The 23,129-nt window shown below is 42.0% G+C and overlaps 1 protein-coding gene across 4 annotated transcripts; it reads right to left on the reverse strand.

Moving 5' to 3' along the window:
* Positions 1-8,702: 8,702 nt before the first annotated feature.
* On the reverse strand, positions 8,703-22,724 carry LOC118771397 (extensin-like). Of its 4 annotated transcripts, none has more exons than XM_036519381.1 (6): positions 22,685-22,724; positions 17,458-17,610; positions 16,202-16,270; positions 15,024-15,183; positions 12,865-12,994; positions 8,703-10,377 (listed from the first exon to the last, which is right to left on the reverse strand). In XM_036519381.1, the coding sequence occupies exons 3-6, from the start codon at positions 16,219-16,221 to the stop codon at positions 10,202-10,204; spliced, it is 486 nt and encodes a 161-aa protein (XP_036375274.1). In that variant the 5' UTR covers positions 16,222-16,270; positions 17,458-17,610; positions 22,685-22,724; the 3' UTR covers positions 8,703-10,201. The 4 variants fall into 4 exon arrangements, with proteins under 4 accessions (XP_036375274.1, XP_036375271.1, XP_036375272.1 ...); XM_036519378.1 differs by having other exon boundaries at positions 8,703-10,380; XM_036519379.1 differs by lacking the exon at positions 17,458-17,610 and having other exon boundaries at positions 8,703-10,380; positions 22,685-22,722.
* Positions 22,725-23,129: the final 405 nt, after the last annotated feature.

A 23,129-nucleotide genomic window follows, 5' to 3' on the forward strand; every position in this document is an offset into this window, starting at 1 on the left:
ATCATTGAACAATAAACGCAGCACCACAGGCCTGTCCCCCTGCTGTCTTTGACAGGTGAAATTAAGGTGGCAAACTTACAGCGCTACACCAGGGATGTCGGGCATTGGGCACTCCCTGGAATTTACTGTTTTGGTGACAACCTCTTAGTGTTAAAGGGTGCCAACAGTCGTAAACCACACACTTTTCATATCTTTCTTGAGCTTTTAAACAAGCAAACAACACACAATCTGCCGTGATCTGGAAGGCTCTATATTAAAAATACAAAGTAAATAAACAACCTTCTTATTTTAACTTGGGAGCAGCCATATTCCGTAATAATCCACTTTGACATCACTTTCTACTGTTGCTAAAGGTTGCTGCAGAGGTTGGGTTTTACTGAGAAGAAACTGAAAATTATTTTTCCCACAATACATTTGACCCACACGGTCAAAATATGCCTGCTGTTATAATACCCCTCACTCTGAGTTATCAAAAGGCTGGCCTCTACGGGGGAGAAATGTAATTTCAAATAGTAAACACTATAAATAATTTGCACTCTTTGCAATGTGAATTCATTAAAATGCAAGGAGTCGCAAGACAAAAACAACACCTTTATCTTTGGAGAGGAGCCCTTGAAGTTATTTTGATTTTCACATTTCAGATGAAAGGGTTTATTGTGGCTGATCATGCTCCATTTTCAGCAAAGCCAACCTTCCAATTATTCTGTTTTTTTTTTCCCCAAATGTGCTCTCATCTCAATTAACCAAGCATGTTACAGTCAGGTTAAAATAAGACTCTTTCGTTTTGATCTCCGAGAATGTGGCTGCAAAAGATTTTCTGTTGTCTTCCTTGCTGAAATGGCCATCAGTAATGCTGAAAATCAATAGCATCAACAAAATCAAGTAAGGTGGACCACTGAATCAAATAGACAATATATGAATGGTACACTGTAGTTCCTGTCTGTGTAAAAGGCACCCTGTGTTCTAACCAGTATGTCCTAAGGCTACTGGTTTTTCATAGGAAATCATCCAACGGTCAATCATCCAATCAGATGTGACAAGAGGAAGATGTGCACAGAGGAAGTCTCTGACAGACTGTGCATGTTCAACAGAATGCAGACATTCTATTCTCTCATTCCTAAACGTACATCCGCTCTAAGGTTTTACTTCATGCAAAGTTCAGAGGATGGTCTTTACATTACTGCCATGTCACAAACCCTTAGTAAGTTATCTAACTGGAGAAATGTCTGCCTGGTCAAATGTTTTTTCAGTGGCATGGCACAACATGGACTTTGCTGTTGCTGATTTTCAATGCATCAATATGAGTCAAGGGCCAGCTTCAAAATGGCAAATAGGGATTTTAATGCAGGGTTGTCATTGATTTCTAGAATGACCACATTTTTTGAACACCAACTGTGTACAAACCATTAATGCACTCCTTTTCAATGTGGATGGGTTCTCCTGAGAGGGTCAGGGTGGGGCCAAAGTTTGGTGTGCAGTCAAACTGTTTTCCCTCACACTAAAATGTACTAGCATTACTGAAGAGTAATTAAAGTGACCTGTATTGTGTGGGAGAAACTCAGCACCCACAGATAACATCTTGCATTCTATCATTATGTTCACTATAGTTCAGCACTGTTGAGATATTATACCTCTGTGTGATTACATTCTGGGGAGGACAGAGGTGTTTAACTTACCAATGGGGCTGCCATTCCCCTGACTGCTTTCAGGGCAGAGCCTTTGTTATAATGGGACAAAGGAAACAAGCCACACACAGGATGATTAGCAATCAGCATCAGCTGTGCAGGTGCCTGTCAGCAGGGCTGTTGCTGGCCCAGGTCCTAAAGCCTACTGACAACAGTCGAAGGGCAATGACATGAATTTAAAAATGAGTAAGGATGATCTGATCGATTCTGACCATGAGGTGGTTTTGTCGATGTGTCTCTTAAGTGCTGCAAAAATGCAGGACTTGAGACATCAAAAATGAATTTACTTGAATTTACTGTTAATGCAATTTATTTAAGTAAATGAGAGAGGTAAAAAGGCATAAATAAAAATAAAAAGGGATAAAACAAGAACTAAAAACATTCAAACTGAAGAACGAAACAAGCAACCCTCCCTACCTGTCCCTGCTCTCTTTTTTCCCCACACTCTTCCTTTCATTCATATCACCTGGTAGGTGTGGCCAGTCAAGCAATTAACCCATCGTCCAATCAGACAGTCACGCATACGTGCATTCTTGTGCACACAAAACTCAGAAGGTGAAACTGACGTCTACAAAGCTTAGCTATTGTAAGGGCTGTGATCACTGGTAAATCCACGGCCCCGATAAAAACAAAAATATATTCATACATCCAATAAAAACATGAAGGAACATTTGTCAGTTTTGCATTTTCACATATCCTGCCCCTCTTCCAGTTGTGAAACTCAGTGTCAAGTTCCTTCAAATGATTAACCAACATCCCTGTTTTTAGCTGAGAGTCCATTTGTGACGTAGTGGCATATCGGAGAGGTAGGTCTCTGCATTCACTCAGGTCCATGTCAGTGGTCATTGTGAGGGATTGCCTGAAAATGGGAATGACTTTGTTTCAATATTCCAGTATAATTACAGGACCATGTATATTTAATCACTAAGTGTATTAATAATTCATTTAAACCTTCAGATAACTGTTTGACAAGTGAGGTCCTGTCTTCCCCTGTGCATTATTCTTGCTACCTTGGGTTTCAGGCATTTGCAAAAGCCCTGAAACCAGGGCCATCCACAGTTATGAATGGCCTCATATCCTTGAAGATGAACTCTGCCATCTCCTATGAACAACTGCAGTGGAGCCACTGAATCAAACAGTAATTGCATACATCTTCATCTACTTCATAATTTCCTCCTACCTGGAGATCTTAAGAAAAGGTGATACACTATATGGACAAAAGTATTCGGACACCGGACCATTACACCAACAGGGATTGTAATGACATTGTATTCAAATACATATACTTTAATATGGAGTTGGTCCCCCTTTTGCAGCTATAACAGCTTCCACTCTTCTTGGAAGGCTTTCCACAAGATTTTGGAGTGTTTCTGTGGGAATTTGTGCCCATTCATTCTGTAGAGCATTTCTGAGGTCAGGCACTGATGTTGGACGAGAAGGCCTGGCTCGCAATCTCCGTTCCAGTTCATCCCAAAGGTGCTCGATGGGGTTGAGGTCAGGGCTCTGTGCGGGCTAGTCAAGTTCTTCCACACCAAACTCATCAAACCATGTCTTTATAGTCCTTGCTTTGTGCACTGGGGCACAGTCATGTTGGAATAGAAAAGGGCCTTCCCCAAACTGTTGCCACAAAGTTGGAAGCATAGCATTGTCCAAAATGTCTTGGTATGCCGAAGCATTAAGATTGCCCTTCACTGGAGATAAGAGGCCTAGCCCAAACCCTGAAAAACAGGTGTGGCCAAATACTTTTGTCCATATAGTGTAGCAATTTAAATGTTGGGCAAGAGCTAAGATGCAATCTGGAGCAACATTATTCTCCCGTTAGATTTCCTGTACTGTGTAAGGTTTCATTAGTGTCTAGGAATCAAAAGGGCCTAGTGTTACTGAATGGGCTATATTCTTGAAGCCTCCCAAGGTGAATGAATCTCATAAAATGGAAAATCTTCACCTTCCAGTAAATGTTTCCCAAACACTGACTGAGATAACGGTGGCACTTTTTTCCTGCAAGGATAAGCTTTGAATAGAAAGTTCATCTCTTCAGCCTGTCACAAGTTCCCTTGTCATTTCAGAGGGATGTACATATTTGGGAAAAATATTTGTTCCTCTGGTAAATTTATATATATGGTGTGCCTCTCAGCAGTAGGGATGGGGAGAGGGGTCAGAATTGAGGGAAGGATGAATGCAGCCAAATACAGAGAGGTCATTTAAGAAACTGGGACGAAGGCTCATCTTTCAGCATGACAATGACCCGAAGCATACAGTCAAGAGAACACTGGGGTGGGGTCAGGAGAAGAGTATCCAGCTGTCTTTGTCAAGACTGTCGATGTCGCTATGACCTGCACAGCGAGACCCTGTAAAATCCTGCTGCTATGGATTCCTTGGCTTCGCTTTTTAGTCATTACACTGAAAGTGTGCATACCAGTGTGTATTTGTGTGTGAGTGAGTCAGTGCATATCTTACCGCAAGTCATGCTCCCTCTGAGATGAGACAGAAGGCTTGCAATGTCTGTAATGATATTCCTGGGGAGCAGATGGAAAAGAGTTGCAGTCAGAAAGGGTACAGTAGCCCCCCAACCCCCATCATATGTCTTCCTCCAGAAGCTGGAGCAACAGGTCCTCTCCCCTTTTCTCGCATTCACTCTCCCTCTGATCCCCCCTTCCTTTGCCCCCCCCCCCCCTTTCTCTCTCTCTCTCTGTCTCCTTCTCTATCTCCGGCCTTGGGCTTGTACTGCTTCAGGGGACAGCACAAACATGATCAGGATTCTCGTCTCTTCACTATGACTCACTTAACACTTTTCCAAAGGTGAGCTGTCAACTTGTGGTAGGTTCTGAACCTGACGTGCTTCCTTTTCTGTACTGGCTATGCTGTTTGCCTCACTAGTTGCTGCTTTCCACCTAATCCGTTTTTTTTTTACTTTTTATGTGCTAAAACTGAAAGAATTGTCAGTACCTGGGGAAGGGGTGGAGTCATCCAGGCTTAGCTTGATGGCCAGTTAAAATTGCTCCTCTTTGTTCATACTGTCCACAAATCCACTGCTGTCACTATGTAGACAGGGGCATACAGTAATTGACATGGTGGAGGGGACAGGTGTTGTCCTATACGAGACAGTGAGGGCTGACAGTACTGCAACTGCGGGGATGTGACTGTTTGTAAGAAAGTGGGTAATAGGTGAAGTCCATTTCACCATGTATGGTTTGTGTCAGTGTTTCAGCACAGGCTCACCTCGCTGTCCTGTCCGCCCCACAGGGCGCCTCAGTGTTCTGCAATGTTGTGCTCCTGGGGGATCTCCTCTTTGGTTTCCAGCTTCTGTAGGTTCCAGCTGGAGTCCATGTTGAATTGACAGAGCTGTAAGGCCAGCTTGCTGTACAGAAATAGAAAGGTGATTTTGCTACTATCAAACGGCCATCATTTTAGTCTCCAACTTAAACAGATGCCCTTGTATGCTCCTGTGGGTACCCCTCCGAGCAGAGGCTGCATCTTTTAGACATACTGAAAGTGCAGGAGTAAGGCGGCACTTATCGAGGCAGGGACAGGTGCTTCATTTTGACAGAGGCACACTTTTGGCACCTGCACACAACCTGTGCTGCCTTTAGGGCACAAATCACAACACAGCATCAGCACTTTGCTCAGAAAGAATGCCAAATGAACTAGCGTGTGTGTGTGTGTGTGTGTGTGTGTGTGTGTGTGTGTGTGAGGGACGGAGGGAGGCACTGACCCTAAAATACTGCCTCAGGCTGTCCTGTAGGTTGCTCTGAGGGACTAAGTCCACAGACGGGTGACTATAGACTTCCGCCCTGCAGACTTGTGCCCCAAACCTTCCACAGGGAAGGAGAGACGCCGAGATAAAGAAGCATTACCACCTGAAGAGCAAATACTGATCCTGTTATCTCATACAATGACATCTCACCTTGTCTTACTTCTCTACTGCTACACAGGATTGAAGGTAAATCCTCATATCAATTATTCCATAGAAGAGAGACATGGCCATTCAACTGAACCAGCCCACAGCTAAGAGATAACTAATACTAATAATAATATAAGACCGTTTACCTGCAGCAGATTCATGCAAGTAGAAACTGAAATTTTTTTTGAACTTGTCAGGTGCAGGGACCCGGGGCACTTCTCTTGAGCTGGGAGAAGCAGCACACTTTAGAATTCATGTGTGTCCTGCATGGCTTTCTGTGGATGGGGTGCCTGTACTCAGGTCAGGCACACTACCATCTGCAGCCTTCTCAGCTGGTGGTGGAGATCCTCTTTCCATTCAGGTCCTCTTTTCTCCTGTTGTCTTTTGTCTATATTTCGGCTTCCATTTCCATTTCCTCTTGATCTTCTTTGGTTTTTCTTTAACCTGCTCCTGCAGTTTCAAGAATGCACACATGCCTTCCTACGTTCTGTCAGATCTGTTAGTTAATTAGTAAAAAGTCAGTCAGTGACACCAAGAAACAAAATGACTAAGTGTAAATGTGTGCAAATGTAGTCCTTCAAATAGTAACAGCGGTCATGCAGCACATCATAACTACATTTTGTTGAATTCCTTGACTTGTGCACCGTAACAAACTTAAAATGAAAAAGACCCGGGGCTATGGCTAGGGTATAGGCACACCTCTCCCTAATACCCCCTGATAATATAGCGTAGCCAACCATCTAGCTCACTAGTTAGCTACATTATTAGTTGCCTTGCTGACATTAGCAAGCTGGACTACCTTCTCACACATTTTCTAACAAAGTTCAGTTGAAAAGGCGTTTTCCAAAATGACCCCGTTGGTGTTAGCTGCATATCCAGTCACCAAAAAGTGACCAACCACTTTCTTTTCTCACTCTGACACACTTTTTTCGTTACCTCCAAGTGATTTGATGAGAACTGAGAGTCAGCGTGGTTTAGCCTATGTATCTTTTGGAAACACCGAAGACACTAGAAAGGTGTTTTTTTTTAGATTGGCCTGGTACGCATATCGTTTTTGCGATCTCAATCTGTCTGTCTGGCTTTGATTCTGTCTGGATGTGGATTCAGTAGCCTAATGTTGATTATACAAGCAAAAGTCTTGGTACAGATAAAGTGCTATATAGCAGAATATGAGTGTGACCAATCAAACAATCAAACACTACCTGTTGAGCTAACTATCACATAGTGGGTGGGTGTGTTATCATGGTATATCTATTGAGAGGAGTGAGGTGAGCCCCATAAAATGTGGGTTAGTTTTACAGTTTTTCTGATGGCTGATTGAAGTGAACGCTAGATGTTTGAATCTTTCATGAAAAAGATGGCCCATATAAAAACTCAATAAAAGGTCCTTGGGGATTTACCCTGCAGGTCAATATTATTAACACTAGAGGGCAGTCTGAGACTGCCTTGGATAGTAACCAAAAGGAAAAAGGGCCTGCTCTTTCATTCTGCATTTGGTTATGGGGGTCAGTTGCCACCTTACCTCTTGTATCCTTACCTCTCACATCGCTTTTTTGTCCCTGCTCTAATTTCAAAAGCAGTACTAGGTGCACCTTGTCTTCCTGTCCTCCTCAACCTCCACGTACCCAGCTGACCCGTAACTCCTGATACACAGCAGCAGCTGTTGGCATCATCACCCTTGGTATTCACATAAAAAATGAACTATTTTGCTTCCTAATACAGTACTATGACCATTTTCCCATACCTGTTTGAAATTCTACTTGTTTGACCCAAAACCCAGGAAGAAGAGCTCAATGGCCTAGCCTCACCAGTTGTCATTTTAGGTGTTTTATATAACACCTAAAATGAAACTCTATCTTACATGAAACTCTCACCTCTGTTGCACACCTTTAAATGAGAAAATTCCCGTCAAATCAAATTCATTCATTTTTGCTAATAAGGTATAGATTGTAGCCTTCCCAGTAATGTCTTTGAGAGCTTTGAGTAAAGCTTTAGACTTAAAGGTAAAGTACTGAGACAGCTCCCATTAAGGCTGTCAAATGAAATGTCAATGATCGTAATTGCTTTTCTTGTGCTTCCTGACCTGAGTGCTGCCTTTAACACAATAGATCACCAGAGTGTTTTCAAAAGACTTCAAGCACTCGCGTCATTGTACAACTTAATGAAGACAATTAAAATTTGTCTGAAATCCCCCAATGTTGGATTCTAGGGCTGTTGCTCTTCTTGCTTTACTTGCTTGGACATGTCACCTGTGAATGTGGAATAAACTTGCAATGTGTATACATTGAATAAATAATTTTTCATTTTAATTTTGATGCTGATGACACAGGGCTATATATATGTATCAGTGATACTTGCTGAAGATCTCCAGATCTCCAGACTTGAAGCATGTCTTAAAGACAAAACTGGATGATATCAAACCCCCTGCTTCCGAATACAGGAAAAAAAAAACAGTCCTGTCCCAAAAACACAGTTGCTAATTTTGTGCTCTTACCTTGACTGTCACCCAGCTATGCTGAACATCCATGTTAAAGACCTTCGAGTCACAATGGACCCTGATCTCTCTATTGAAACTCTTTCAAGACTGGAATCTTTCTTTAATATATTGCCAAAATAAAGTATGTTCTTTCCATAAAAGATGCAGAAATAGTGCTGGGGGGTCAACCCTAGCTGCACTAAGCAAGAATGGCCACTGTGGTTTCTGTGGGACCACTGGCGGGCGGGGACTGTCAACCGGTCATGTGCCTTATAAACAGGCTACAGCTGTCTGGTGCTGACAGGTAAACCTAGGCTTGACTTGTTACTGTGGGTGAGGTCCATAAAGCCATCCTGTGGTGTTTAAATATAGCAGAATAAAGTTATTTTGCTCTAGCCCACTAGACTAAACAAAACTTGGGAAGTGAGTCACTGTCAGCGTTTGTCAGTATATGTCGCTGTAAATTATGTAATTTCAGAACGTAACCATACTGGACAGCAGGCACAATGGCCATGCCAGGGAAATACGTTTAAAGTCACCTGCAGTAGTCGCTTCAAAATAAAGCACCAACCTTTATTCATTGTAGACAGTCTGTGTTTATATACATAGATTGTTTATTAAAATGATTGTAGATTGGCGTTTGAGACAAAACAATTCTGTTACCATTTTACAGTATACACACTTATTTAGCCTGCCAAAATATATCGACACATTTTCTGAAAAACACTGAAAAAGACATTTGGAAAATAAACGCATATTTCATTTCTGTATTTTATCTTTAAAATTAAGAACATAAATTAGGTGCAAAGTGCATTGAAAGGCAACAGACCTAGCCCTGAACAGAGCATGTGTTCAAAACGAACTGACAAGGAGGGAGCATTCTCAATTAGTTCGCCCTCCTTGGTGGCTGTGACCTTCTAGATAGCACACAAAGCCGCCTGAGGAACACTGTGCAATGGCTGCAACCTTTAGACCTGAAACTGCACCCTTGACATTTGTCTGCTATAATCTCATTGACTACAGTCAATTTCGGGTAACTGCATAGGCTTGGAACAGTTGTGACATTATGCACTTAACCAGAATATGCATATAACGAAGCAAACTACGTCAGCGGGACTACAATGTACATAATGCAGTGCGATGCAATGCAATCCAAAGGCTGCAGTCAATTTGAGGCTACTCCGCGGTCCCTTTTTAAGGCCTGGCTTAAAGGGGGAGATCGTGTTACTGATGCTGCCAAGATCAAATGTAGCGAAAGGAAAGAGAACAGGTCATTACGGAAGTTGTTCATAGGAATGTAAGTGTTTGTGTAAATTACAGCTACGCAGCCAGTAGACCTGCTAAAGAGTGATAGGAAAGTGAGGCTTTATGGAGCCCATAATGGGTGGAGCCACCTGGTACTGTCAATCAGTGGCTTGTTTGAACTAATAAAATATGTTGCACTCCACATCTATACAGCCTGATTGCTTAAAATCAGGGAATCACTGACCACTTTCTCCCACCACTTATCAAAAGTAAAAGCCGATCAGTGCTGAGAACTATCAGTTTGAGCAATTCACCTCATGCTGACGCAAATACACTCACTGTAAAACAAAGTTCATTTTGTGACCCCATTTGTGGTTTATTGTTTTACTTTGATGGTTCCCCTAGAATAAGACACAGGGCAGGGAGCAGGGTCAATGGGGCCGGTTTTGGCCCTCCTGCCAAAGGCGAGGTCACGTCTGTGGTCAGTCATTGCATTCAGAGGCTGCCGCAGCGACGAGGACATGATAACACAAGCGCTTTTCCTCCGCTTCTCAGCAACCTCAATGATAGAGTCCACAGCTGAACAAAAGTTCAGTTAAGCGGAAGGAAGTTCTTGGCCAATGGTTAAAAAATAAAAACCTCCATGAATGAATCAGCTGAGTACCATTCAGAGTCCCCAGTTACTTCCCTCTTCTTTCAAAGAGTCTGCTTTCCCATTTACTTTTCTAATGTTCTGTGAAGCCAAAAACAAGGGAAAGTGTTTAACAGTTTATTTTTTCTCGCCAGGATGCGAGCGAGGGCATTGTCCTCGTCCCTCTCGTCATCCTGCTTTTAAAACCGGAGGGGCCGGAGATCCGAGGCCACACCGTGCCGGCCCGATACGGGCTGTGGGGCCTAACTCCCTGGCCCTGTGCCGGACGGGCCTTCCCCTGCACAGGGGTAGGGTATGTAGGGAGGAGGCGCGCCTGTGATCCTGCCGGGGTTGGGTGTTGCGGCAGCTTGATCGGGCCAGGACCCTACACTGGCTCCGCCCAGCATGCACTCGCTGTAAGGAGGGGGCTTCAGTTCATCTGCTGGGAGAGAGAAGAGACAAATATTACACTTTCTTCATCTGCTGCACTCTTTTTCATTCTTACAGGAAACGACATGAGCACACAGGGGCTTCAAATCATTATGCCACTCTCAGTCGAAACCGCCTCACAAGGGGTTTCCTGTTTTGCCAAGCTAATAAAATGGTGTGTGTGTGTATTTGAGAGTGATTGGGAGTCTGTACAGTATGTGTTTGAGTTGGTGCATGTGTGCATGCGTTGGGGGTTCATGAGGGTGCTGTGTGTGTACAGAATGTGTGTAGATGACAGTCTGTTTAACTCTGTGTGTGTGTGTGTGTGTGTGTGTGTGTGTGTGTGTGTGTGTGTATGAGCGTGCACACTCATGCAAGACTGTTTGTGACTGTGCGTGTTGGAAAGGTGACGTACATGCTTGTGTGTGTGTACGTGAGTCTTGGATGAGCGTGTGTGTGACTGTAGAGGTGTAAGGAGCACTGTAAAACACATCAGAGGGAAAGATTAGAGGGGCGAGTAGACCCCTTTATTAAAGGACAGAACAGAGACCAAGCAGAGGGAATGGGGGAAGCAAGCACACTTCAAAGAGGTCAGTGGTGATGGCTTAAAAGTGCTGCGTTCCTTTGCAGGTGTTCGAAAGATCTGAGAGAGATAGTGGCTTTGAGGGGAAAGCTAACAGTTATCATTTTCCTGTTCACCAAGCACAGAGCACCTCACACCAAAGAAAGCCCTCAGAGCATTCATCACGGGCCTGCAGAGGTCACGCACAAAGAGGAGACAAGGGAAGTACTCCGAAAAAACAATCAACAGTTAGCCTTACAGTCTTCATCTGACATCTATACATATGTGGAACCTAAATCTATTCTGATATTTTCTAGGCAAAATCAGTAAGTATTTGAAAAGGAGCCCACAGGAAAAATGCCTATCCAGGAGTGTGAGGGACACCAAGTCATCGGCCCTAACGTGAGAACCCAGCCCAGGTGCCGTGGAGGAGACAGTATAAAATGGAGGCGGACCCTGACAGCCCTGATGCTAACACCAGCTCATTTCTCTGTGTTCCGTAGGGGAGACAGAGAGGCCTGGGTCCCGTGAGAAAAACTCGCAGCGCACGGAGCGAGGGAGGAATCAGCCTCTCAGAACACCACCACATCCTTCCGCTCCACTCCTGTGGCGGACAGAAGCTGCGCTGCAGCTTACATGCGTCTGACGATAACTGTGCGCATGCCATGCGACAGCACAGGATGAGCGCATTAAAGGCAAAATTAACACGGTTACCCATAAATGCCACAACCGTCCACAGTGTCTTCATTTTTACAAAATTTCAGCTCAGAATAAGATATTTATATCACGCAATGCATTATTGACTCTCTCCTCAGTAAAGCCTGAGGTAAAAAAAAAAAAAAAGACAACTTCACTGGAAACTGCAGCTGTTCAAGTGTCAAGGCTTACCCTTTCACATCCCAGCGGCCAGGGAGTGTGGCTAAAGTTCCGCATGGCTGTAGAAACATCATCATGGCCAAAAGAATATGAGTAGAGCGAGCCTACAGGATACTACAGGAAGGCAGGACCTTCTGCAGCGCCAGGTGTTTTTAGTGAGCCCTTGAACAAACACAGACCTCTTTCCGCAGAACCGTGAAGTCACCGTTTACACTGGCTCATTGTGACAGAGCAAAAACGACACTACAGCTCTTCTACCCGTTGATCTCTATAACAATGTGACTAAAAAGCGCAGGACCCCTCAGGCCGCATTAGCTGTAACCTACATTTGATTCCAGACTGGGGGAGTGGGGATACACCTGACACAAACTCCAAACCCAATCTGCCACCGTGTCCGTCTTGCCCACCATCTTAACTAACCAAAGAGTAAGAACTCTGAGCTTTCTCCCAATTAGGGATTAAAGAACTCCAAGTTGAACTACCTCCCATGGTCAGGGATACTGTAATGAGTTGTACTGTCTAAAGATGCTGTCCCTCAGTCAAAATTGTTAAAACTGTGTTTCTAAGACTCTTACTAACAAACAGGTGAAACAGAGCTGCTTTTTTCATTCAGCATTCAAAGAAGAAGAAACAGTTTCAATCTTATTTCCAATAAAGCCGGGGAAATGTGTGTTTTAGAAGTTATAGTAAGATTTGCTGAGACTGGTTTTTCTGTTACTTCTTATTTTGAAAAGTTGTTTCAAACATACCTTTATTATTCTGTTTTTATTCTTTGTTTTATTAGAAAAGAATGTATATTTCACACAATGTTTGTGTTAAAAGTTATTTTTGAAAAGCTCTTTTGGTTGTGGTATACGTGCTCCTTTACAATGATTTTCATTTACATAACTCCTTATATCCCTTGTTAAAGCACAAATAGAGAGAGTGAGGTGGCTAATTATGCTGTAAAGAGCAGCAGGGGGCGGGGCAGGGGAGAATCAGGGGCGGGGCTGTGGAGAGGTGAAGGCGGGGCATGTGCAAGGTGCAAGAAAGGGTCGGGTGGGGTGAAGCAGGGCTTACTTCCTGAGATGGCTTCGTAAGGTGGGGGAGCATCGAACTGAGCATAGGACGGCGCGGTTGGAGCGGGCGCGGGGGGCGCGCTGGGTGAGCCGTCATCCTGATTGGCACGCCAGATAGGCCGCACGGAAGCCTGAGAGGAAGACCATGAGTAGGGGAGGAGTCAGAGACTGCATCCACAGCACACACGTTCACAGCAGCACACAACAAATGCACAGCATATACCAGCAAGAAGTGCAAGATCACGGGGTCGCGCATAGACATGGACGTCTTCATTCTTAGTCTTGTATCACACAACTGCCCTGACTGCTTCATAATTTTGACTACACCCAGGATTACCCACCACAATCCAACCACAATGGTTTTCGACATCTACTTTTCCCTTAAAATGTTTTTGCAGGTTGGCAACTTTGGTAGTTGATGAAATATCCAAAAATGTATAAAAACAGAAAACAAACTTAACCCATAAGTGAAAATAAAGGATGGCGTGTGGTTAGAGTGAACAGATTATAGTGTCTTGTATTTCAGTAGCTTTCACTATGTAGTAAGTGCTATGCAGGATTTGTAGTCCATATGATACAGACATCCCTCAGGCTTCTCAGTGCAAATTAAAATGCTGTCTTCAAGATATAGACCAAGAAAGCTATCAGGGTGGACAGAGAGAACTTGCTGCTTCCGCATTAGATTTCCCCCCGATTTTCATAGAAAAAGAGACATTTAAAAGAAGAGCTAAGCAACTTGTGTCATTTAAAAGCTTTATCAATTTCACCATCCAGTTCACCATTTGCTGCTAATGTTTGATGTCAACTTCTTTTCTTCAAGAAACCAAAGTTTGGAGCCTTCCTGCCTGCTCTCTTGGAACCTCAAGAAGGCTTTTCTAATTGGGATGCTGGGAGATTTCAAGTGGCAAATACCAGGAGGAGGTGAACTTCTTTGGGGTGTAACAATTAGGGTGTGTGTAAATAGATACAGCTGATAAAGACTGGAGATTCCTGTCATAATTAGATTGCAGTTTTGGTGAATATGGCCATTCATACTAAGAATGGTACCAGCCACTCAAACGCCTTCTTACTTCCCAAAAGGTCAAGTGTTTTTCTTCTGCACGTAGGAAGATGTTAAAATGAATATATCGGTTAATTCATGATATGGCAACCTAAAAATATGTTCCAAAGTGTAAGATTGAAAATACCATACTTCCTGAATTTTTGCAGCACAGAGCTGGATCTTTAAATAAGATGTGCAGCACCAACTTTAAATGCCCTTTTGGTCATTTCTTACTGTAGCCTCAAACTTAAGTGTAGACTTAACTTTGAGGCATGTGATCCTTCCATCATAAAGCATCAATGGACTAGATAACAATGATTAAGCAGAAATATTTCACTTGTTTACTTTGAGAAACAAATTTGACATTACAAACACACACAACACTCTAACATAAGGTCAAGTTCAAATTTTTTATGGGTTATAAAAGCTATTGGGAGACCAGGATGTAAAAGGAGTTTTTTTTTTGCTCATTTTAAGCTCAGTTATGAGGAAAATGGATTCGGGTGACCAAATATGCATCAGGCTTTCCATTGAAAGAGATACAGTGACATGGTTTTTAGTCAGAAAACGTTAACTTTAGTTTAACATGTCAGGCTATCGTTCAAAACTCACTTCCTGTTTTCGTGAGGAACAGGAAACAAAGAGTGAAATTGTTGTCAGGGAGCTTCCTCGTTTCTGACAGCTTTAGAAGCTTGAATGATTATGTTCGTTTATTTCATGTACTTTGCAGACGCTCTTACAGAGAGTAACTTAGATAATTGCGGGTTGCATTGCCATTATCTTTACAGTAACCACTAAGGTTAAGTATCTCATGAAAGGGTTCAAAGACGCGGAAATGCCTGTGAATCGAACCTTCAATCTTTTGGGTGGAAGACAAGCTCTTTAATGACAATGCTATACTACTATCGCAAAAATCTTTTCACTTCTAACATTGTAGGGGCAGATTTCATAAGATCTACCTTGCCAAATTGTATCCAAATGACCTGAAAATCCCCCCACCCCATAAACTCAGCATAGAGTAGGAGTCATTGGGGCTGAGTCACTGATCTCTACAACCAAATCAGGACCTGCCACTGCTTTGGGTTCGTATCATGCAATTAATAAAAGTTAATACTCACATTCTCCCTTTCGCATACCTGCTGCAGGTACGCCCGGCCTCCGACGATAACGATCTGGGTGTTGCGCGGGTTGCTGAGGAAGGCTGTCAGCTGGCGCCGCCGTGAACGGTACCAGCAGACATAGAAGAAGATCTTTATGATGATGAAGAGTATGACGACTCTGAACAGACACAAAGACGAAAAGTCCATTACGGCACACTGGCATCACTTTCACAAGCAGTGAAAGAAATCTTGAGGGACACATCTTGAATGAAATGGTCCACATGGCCTACTCTTGTAAGCAGAGTTATCCACAAAAAACTTTCTGTACCTCTTAATTGTTACTTTATGCAGGGATTTTATTTTCTCCTTAATGGCAATTAGTGAAAAAAAAGTATGCCTAACTCAGAAATCTGCCTCGTTTTAGTTAATAACCACACATTAGAACACTGTTCCAAGAATACTGATCACATGGTAACAAAAATCAAATATTCAGTCTCAGAACTAACCACTGAAAAAATGTTTTTATGTTCAAATGGGCAGATCCCCTAGTACAGATCCCCTATTACAGCCGCAGATCCCCTATTACAGATCCAATGTTCTGATAATAGACAAAACCTCTCTCACCCTATAACTGTGCTCTTCGATATCATTTTTGGCTCCTGAGAACTTTTGTTTGTGATTCAGATATTTATTCCAGTATGAAATCAAGTGCAAAACATCACTGATTACACGTTATCACATTTTTCCTTTTAAAAACAGAACATCTACTAATGCTTTGACTTGTTGGAACCGTAGTGAATTAACCCTTTAATGCAACGTGCAAGTGGAGCAGCTTTCAGAATGAACAGACAAGGGGAAATCCAGTCTGCTCATCTCAAATTTCAGGCCTATGTTTAGTCTAACCAACATACCATCTGACCTTAACACTGATCAACAAATTTAAACAAATATGTTTTGTGCTTACACATTACTCATTCAGAGTTCCTCAACTTAAAATATAATGAAAAAATATGTTGGGTTTGTTAATAAAAAAAAATTAGCTAATGCTAAAATTAGCTACTGAGAGGTGGACACAAAGTATATGAGAGTTAGTTACAGAATATCAAAAAAAAGTATCAAAACTGTGAAATGTGATATGAGTATGTAGCTGTCTGCACATGTGTACATGAATGATCAAATTCAAAAATTATACTTACATGTACCAGTAAAGCTCCATGATTGTCTCAGATGGTTGAAACAGGAAATGATCAGAATAAAAATTTTACCTGAAACAATAAAAATACCCATGAGCGACATGTGCCGAGCTGCACAACTCAATCCAGCTCAGTTTCTAAACGATTACCATTTCCTGCCATATGTAAAAACAAACTAAAATTTAACTTTCAGCAGGCACAATGGAGCAAATAAATAGTGACAGGAAATGTATGTCCTGAGATTTTCCCATGACACGAATTTATGCTATACCTCAAAGTCACATGTCCTGTGTGCCCATGGAGGTTTCTGACACTCCTGTCTTCAACCTACCAGACCCTAAATTCTGTTACATCCAATAACATCATATAACATTGAATATAATTAACTTGTTTCTCATGAACGGCAGCACCAATTCACTGGCGCTACCCTCTGTGTGTTAACTCCTTCCTCAGACAAAGCAGGCTATATCTAAGAGATGATTTGGAACGTGCGGGATAGCGTCCCCAAATCTGAAAAAGTTACCAGTGCGTTACGATGAAAACCTCCCCCCCAACAAACTCCAAAGGTCAAACTCACTTGCGCCGACGCGCCATGACCACGCTCAGGTTGCAAAAGCAAAAGTGACATGAAAGAGGTCTGGGAATCCCCAGCTTTAATCTGCCTATCATCTGCATGCCGCGGTGAGGAAATGACTAATCAAGAGATGGGGGTGCGGTGACAGCTAAGGAGCCATTCAAGGTCTGTGTGTCGACACTGTTAAGGAAACAGGCACCTTCAAATGGAAAAGATAAGGCGTTCTGCAAGGCCCAAATGGCTGTCAAAGCCCAGAGAGGGAGCGCAAACAAGCACAAGCAAGACCATGTTTGTAGACATTCAACGTTCTCACTTAAGGACATAACTCCTTTCAATAAAGTACGGTATTAATAAAAAGCTATAGTATACAGCTAAACAGTTGTACATCAAAAGCCATGGAAAATAGAAGACTAGCACATACAAACAGTATACAAACAGTTAGTAAATACAAAAACAGACATAGTCTGAATGATGGCTATGCATTCTGTGCTGTACACCATGCGGACAGTGACATTTTTTCATCTCAACTTCACAACTTCAGCTAATTGCCCACACCGCACGTGGCTCGGGTGTCTGAGGCAGTGTTACTAAACCAAAGACTGAGAGCAAGCGCACTAACTGCCACTGCCCCATCAGATTCACGCTTAGACCCAGCAGGCAGTAATAACATTTTACAGCACTTTACCTGAAATGAAACTGCAGCTTACTCCATTACGCGAAGCCTCTCTGGGTGGGAGAGATAAGGTTCCCTATGTACCACAGGCAAGACACAGTCCTCTTGTGCGGCACCACGAGAGTGATGCTCGATCACGAGGAACTTCTGGTTGAGACACCTAACCTGGTGGAGGAACAGTGCGTGGGAGCGGAGTTTAGCAGACCCAAAAAAAACAAAGAGACAAACTAATGTGCACTTTTAGAAAACCAGCAACAAGCAAAACAGTTCACCAAACAGTGGCAAACAAGGATTATGAAGTGGCAGGGGATTACAGTCTCTGTGGTTATAATGTATGGAAAAAAAAAGACTGGTAGATGTAAACATTCAGCATTTTCAAAGAATTTTAAACAACCTAACATAATGAAAAAAGCATTCCCCTCTGAGATGGCCGCTGTAGGCTTTGCCTGCCAAATCTGTCATCCAAAAGACCTGCTGTTAATCTGGAATGCGTCAACCCAACTGGCGACCTCGTTAAGACGTTTTAGAGTTGTTTCACAGCTATGTGTGTTTACTTTTGTGCGCACACAGGCCACATTACTGGACACTTCATGCTATGCTGCAATTACTGGAGAGGCATGACAAAAGAGCTGTGTATTCCTAGCCTGAAATGCTACGCTACTACTCGTTAGCAGGCTTCATTATATAGCTCACCTTGCCCCACAAACAAAAAACATCCTGTTTTTCAGCAACACTGTCAAGAAATACAACAATGCTCTCTAGAAAACAGTGAACATCGCCACTATAGTCCCGCTTCCTCTGAAGGCTACTCACTAGAAAAACAGTCATGTTAGTCATACCATTTGAATTTATAATGTCAGAAATGAGGTGACTAAGTCAAGTACTCTAAACACAAACACTTTTTACTTACTGGAAGCTCTGAGTTTTAACATGATGGGCTTCAATGGAAATGTATTCACAATCTCAGAAAGGCAGAAGTCTGTTACAGGAGGACAGGAACATTATGTTTTCAGTAGGGGTGCATGATGATATTGGCATGACATCGGTATCGGCCGATAAAAACTCAAGAAGTTAATTATCAGCATCGGCACATATGAAAATTTCTGCCGATGTGCCTGGCCAATATTATGAGCACCAGCAACAAGCTTCAACATGTCAACTGTATGGAAGTATTTCAAAGTATCTGAAACAGATAACAAAATTGCTATTTGCAATGCTTGAAAAGCACCAGTGATGCAAGGAGGGGTAAAATATACAGCTAAGTTTCTCACCCTGGGAGGATACTAGCTGTGTGCTGCTAAGCTTTTCTCTGCTTCTGGAGGGGCGTGAGACCATTTTTAAATAACGCGTCTCCGTAAGGAGAAAATGCAATTTGAAATGAAACAAGACAGCTCGCGATCACCAAGCTCATGCTTTGGGACTCGAATGGATGATCTAATGGTTTCGACTGACCCCATAGCTAGGTTTCTCACCCAGGGAGGATGCTAGCTAAGTGCTGCTATGCTGCTAAGCTTCCATTTGCTTCCGGAAGGGCGTGAGACCATTGTTTTAATATTGCAGCTCGGTAAGTAGAGAATGCAATGGGAAATAAAACAAGACAGCCCGCGATCGCCGACCTCGTGCTTTGGGACTCAAGCGGAGGTCCTAATGTTTTCGATCGACCCCTAGCCCAGTTTCTCACCCTGGGAGGATGCTAGCTGTGTGCTGCTAAGCTTTTCTCTGCTTCTGGAGGGGGTGTGAGAAAATTTTAAATATCGCGGTTCCATAAGGAGAGAACGCGATGGGAAATAAGACAGACCATTTTTAAATTACGGCGTGTGTGTGTGTGTTTGTGTGTGTGTGTACACACACACACTATATCGGTATCGGCATCGGCCATCAGCCAAAATGAGTCTGAAAATATTGGCATATTCATATCGTCAGAATATCAGCAAAAATCCAATATCATGCATCTCTAGCTTTCAGTATACCGCACACAGGAACTGTGTGCGAGAGGGTCCAAGGTTCCTTCTTAAGTTAACGTGTCTTTGATTCATTCTGAAGGTTGTACACGTTTGGGAAAACACTCACGCTCCCACTCAAACCACCTTTGGCTGTTCTCCGAAATATTGTCATTAGTTTATCTTGGCACTCACGTAGGCCTTTAACTAAATGACACTAGAAATTGACTGGGAACATTGTGAACGCGTCCATGGAAATGATTCCTGGGAACAGGCCACCCACTGAATCACAGGGAAGGTGTTTATTTTGAAGCATCATGCAGACAGCTTGTGGTGCTCGGTAGTTAGATAAACGCGTGGCAGGTTCAATAAAATGCTTTCCAATGGTGTTTTTTTAAATTCAGTTAATGAAATGAAAATCACCCATGATTTGATATGAAGATTTTTCAGTTAATACATGAATTTCAAATGAATTTACAAATGAATTTCAATTCATTTCCCGAACTGAATGAATTGAAATGGAACTGACCCTTGACTCTGTTACACAGAATGACTCAGATAATCTTTTCACATGGTGCACAGGGGTTAAGGACCGGCATTAGACCTCTTCAACTGTTGTAATTGAACAAAGGAGGTTTAAGCAATCAAGGTTATAAAGATGGATCCAAACAACTCCCTCTGAGATGAACCAATAGCAGCCTCACACAAATCACAGCCTCAGATCACACGTTGCAGACAAGTTCAAGTTCACACTCAGACCATTTGGAAGCAATGTAGGTTTTTTTTTTAAAACTTACATCAGTGTTTCCCAAACCTCACCTGGAGGACCCCTTGTCCTGCATGTTTTAGATCCCTCCCTGCTCCACCACAATTCATTTAAATGATCAGTCTGTTATTAAGCAGCTTCAGGCGTTCATAACGAGTTGATCATTTGAATCAGCTGTGTTAAAACCTATTCTTGAGTCTTCTCTATGTATTCATATTTGATTGTACATGAATGCAATTCTGAAAAAAGGTGACAAAATGTCATGTGGGGTAACCACAACCAAAATAATCAATTTTATATGGCTTTACCACAAACTAAACACATTTATGTCTAGTGGTTAAAATGCACACAGCTAAAAAAATCAAAATAATATACACAACGAATTTCTATATCAAGGAAAAAAGTCACAAAAGTCAGTCCATGTAGATGAGTTTTTTGTTTTACTTGTGATGAAAAACAGCAGCAGCACTGTGAACGAACACATTTAAAACCTGCTTAATTGGTTACACTGTTTCACCACGACTGGTTACACTGCATGGCATCCCTGCTAATGCTGATGATACTGGCTGATGTTAATTAAATGCCTATGTAATTGCATTTCTTGCAAACAACCTTGTAATAATAAAAATAAAATTATACATTTTAAAACTTAAGTCTTCCAGTATTTACATATTATGGCCAAGCAGATCTAGAAGACCAGAGTACACAGTGCTTCCTTGTGACTAGCTAGTTTAAAAATGAACAATATTGTTACTAGAAGTATACTCCATAAATCACAAAAATCTGTTCTGTAATGCCAGTTTTTAAGTATATACTCATTGTATGTTTCATTCAAAGTTATCTAAACACAACATTGCTTTCTAAAAGCCAGTAAGACTGAAACAAGTGTTCATATTCAGGTTTTGTTGCTTCTTGGCTTTTCTATCAGACATTTCATTATTTTGTAACTGGTCACTTTTTTTCCTTTAATGCGCCAAATGTATTTTCACTTTCAAGATGCAAAAAAACAAAAGTGGATGATGTATCACAAGACAAAAATATATGATTTGTAGAAGCATTTACAATTCTTAAATGCGTAACTAATTTACTGCGATTCTTCCATATACATTGCGCGTAAATAACCGGGTTACTCGTGTATGGGTCCCATGAAGATTAAAAAAGTATAAAGGAAACCTAATGATTTGGGGATTTTTGATCTGGCTTTAAGATTAACATGAAAACAATGCCGTGTTCTTGTGTTAGGGCAGTCATACCTGGCGACAGGACCTATTTAGGCGCTCCCTGGGGCTCGCTATCTTCTCCTTATTTTACAAAGACATGTGTGAAATGTAAAATTGCTATAAAGTAGTTTTGATGCATAAGTATGCTTCGTAATGTCAACAGCAGTGAATGACCTTTTTGGAAAAAATAAACATCTGATAACAAGCCTTCTGTTGGTGTCACTATAGTGTAAGTGGAAATTGCTGCATAGGCCAACATGACATGCTGTTCATTAACAGCATCAGCATAACAGAACTAACACTAGGTCTGCAGCCAAAATCAGACCATTAAAACAAACAAGATACGGTTTTACCATATTGAAATATATTGTAATCTAAGTCAAATCGTTATGACACCATTTGCAGCTGTCCCCTAAGGTGGTTAATGATACAATCAAGGTTAAGACCACGGTCATGGCAAGACATAATCGCCATCTTCCATAATATTTCTAACCATTCTCCGTACTGGCAGCTGACCTTCTGTCTGTACTACAAGAAATCTGTTTGTTTACATATATTTATTTTTCAAGCTCCATGGCTTCCAGAGTAGAAAAGGAAGACAATACAAAGACTTAACTTTACAGAAGTACTGTGTGACACAACACGACATCGGAGCTGTAAGATTAAAGTTCACATACCCAGCTATTTACATGTATAAAGTTAATTTTACTAGTTAGCTACTTAGCACACATAACCCCAGCCGGTTCAGCAAGAGACAAGAGGCAAACTGATTAAAAGTTTCCGTAATTCATTCTTACTTATCACGTCATATCCTTCAGATTATGACAATTTAAGAATTATCGCTGCGACAATGTAGCTAATTATATTTACTTAGCTAACACCACCGTACCCTGCCCTATCCTCACGTTTTAATTCAATTCCCTATCTACAGTTAGAAATAAATATGATTTTACATTTATTTAACTAGAAGACTAACATATTTCTGTGGTAACGAAATAGCTAACGTCGTTAACGTCTAGTACACATAAGCGAAATGAAACAAAACGGTAACAGCAAAGTAGTAAGCCGATTTGTTTCCTAGCTAGATAGCTAATGATACCATAACGACAAGCTAATAAGACAACAAGCTAACGCTTAATAGATTGCTGGCTGTTACTACCTAGTGCCAAGTTCTCTAAAGTTGTTCTAGCCAAGTAGCTATTTGCAAAAGCAGACAATCACAGTTAGGTTACTAACCAGAACAGCGTAATCCAGATGGTAACTGTTAAAGCGTCCACCATCTATGTTGAAAATTAGCTAGGTAGCTAACTTACCTGATTTTGTTCCGCAAGTGAATTTAGTCCCCACAGAAACTAGCCGATCTAACTAGCTAGCAGCTGGTAAACTGCTCCCGTTGTACCGTTTCCCTTTCTGCGCTCCCGGTCAAGAGCAAACGTTGACAAATCACTTCCAACAAAGTCATTTCCTCGCCTTCCTTCCTCCAGCCTACCCCGGAATTCAAGCGTTCCTGTAAACGCATCTGCTTACAAAAACACGCGTTGGATGTTGAAATGCAAAGAGACTCACAATCTAGCTCTGCGATAAGAGATCTCCGATAAAACTAAAAAAGGCGCACCCACAACATAAACGGAATAAAACATGAGCGCTGCTCCTACTGGTACGGAGATTACGATTTAAAAAGCAGAGCAATGTTATTCTGTTGTTTCAGTTTGTTGACTAGCGTTACTACCGTAGCCTGCTTATTTTTAGCATGCAGCT

The sequence above is a fragment of the Megalops cyprinoides genome, chromosome 24 (genome assembly GCF_013368585.1).
Source record: "Megalops cyprinoides isolate fMegCyp1 chromosome 24, fMegCyp1.pri, whole genome shotgun sequence".
In the NCBI taxonomy this organism is placed as follows: Eukaryota; Metazoa; Chordata; class Actinopteri; order Elopiformes; family Megalopidae; genus Megalops; species Megalops cyprinoides.

Bases quoted from the DNA above. Each gene is read 5' to 3' on its own strand.
- LOC118771397 (XM_036519378.1), bottom strand. From the start codon at position 16,221: ATGGAGCTTTACTGGTACAT. The intron at 15,184-16,201 runs GTAAGTATAATT...GTGTCTGTTCAG, and splicing joins ATGGAGCTTTACTGGTACAT to AGTCGTCATACTCTTCATCA. The intron at 10,381-12,864 runs GTAAGCCCTGCT...TCTCTCTCCCAG, and splicing joins TTACGAAGCCATCTCAGGAA to CAGATGAACTGAAGCCCCCT.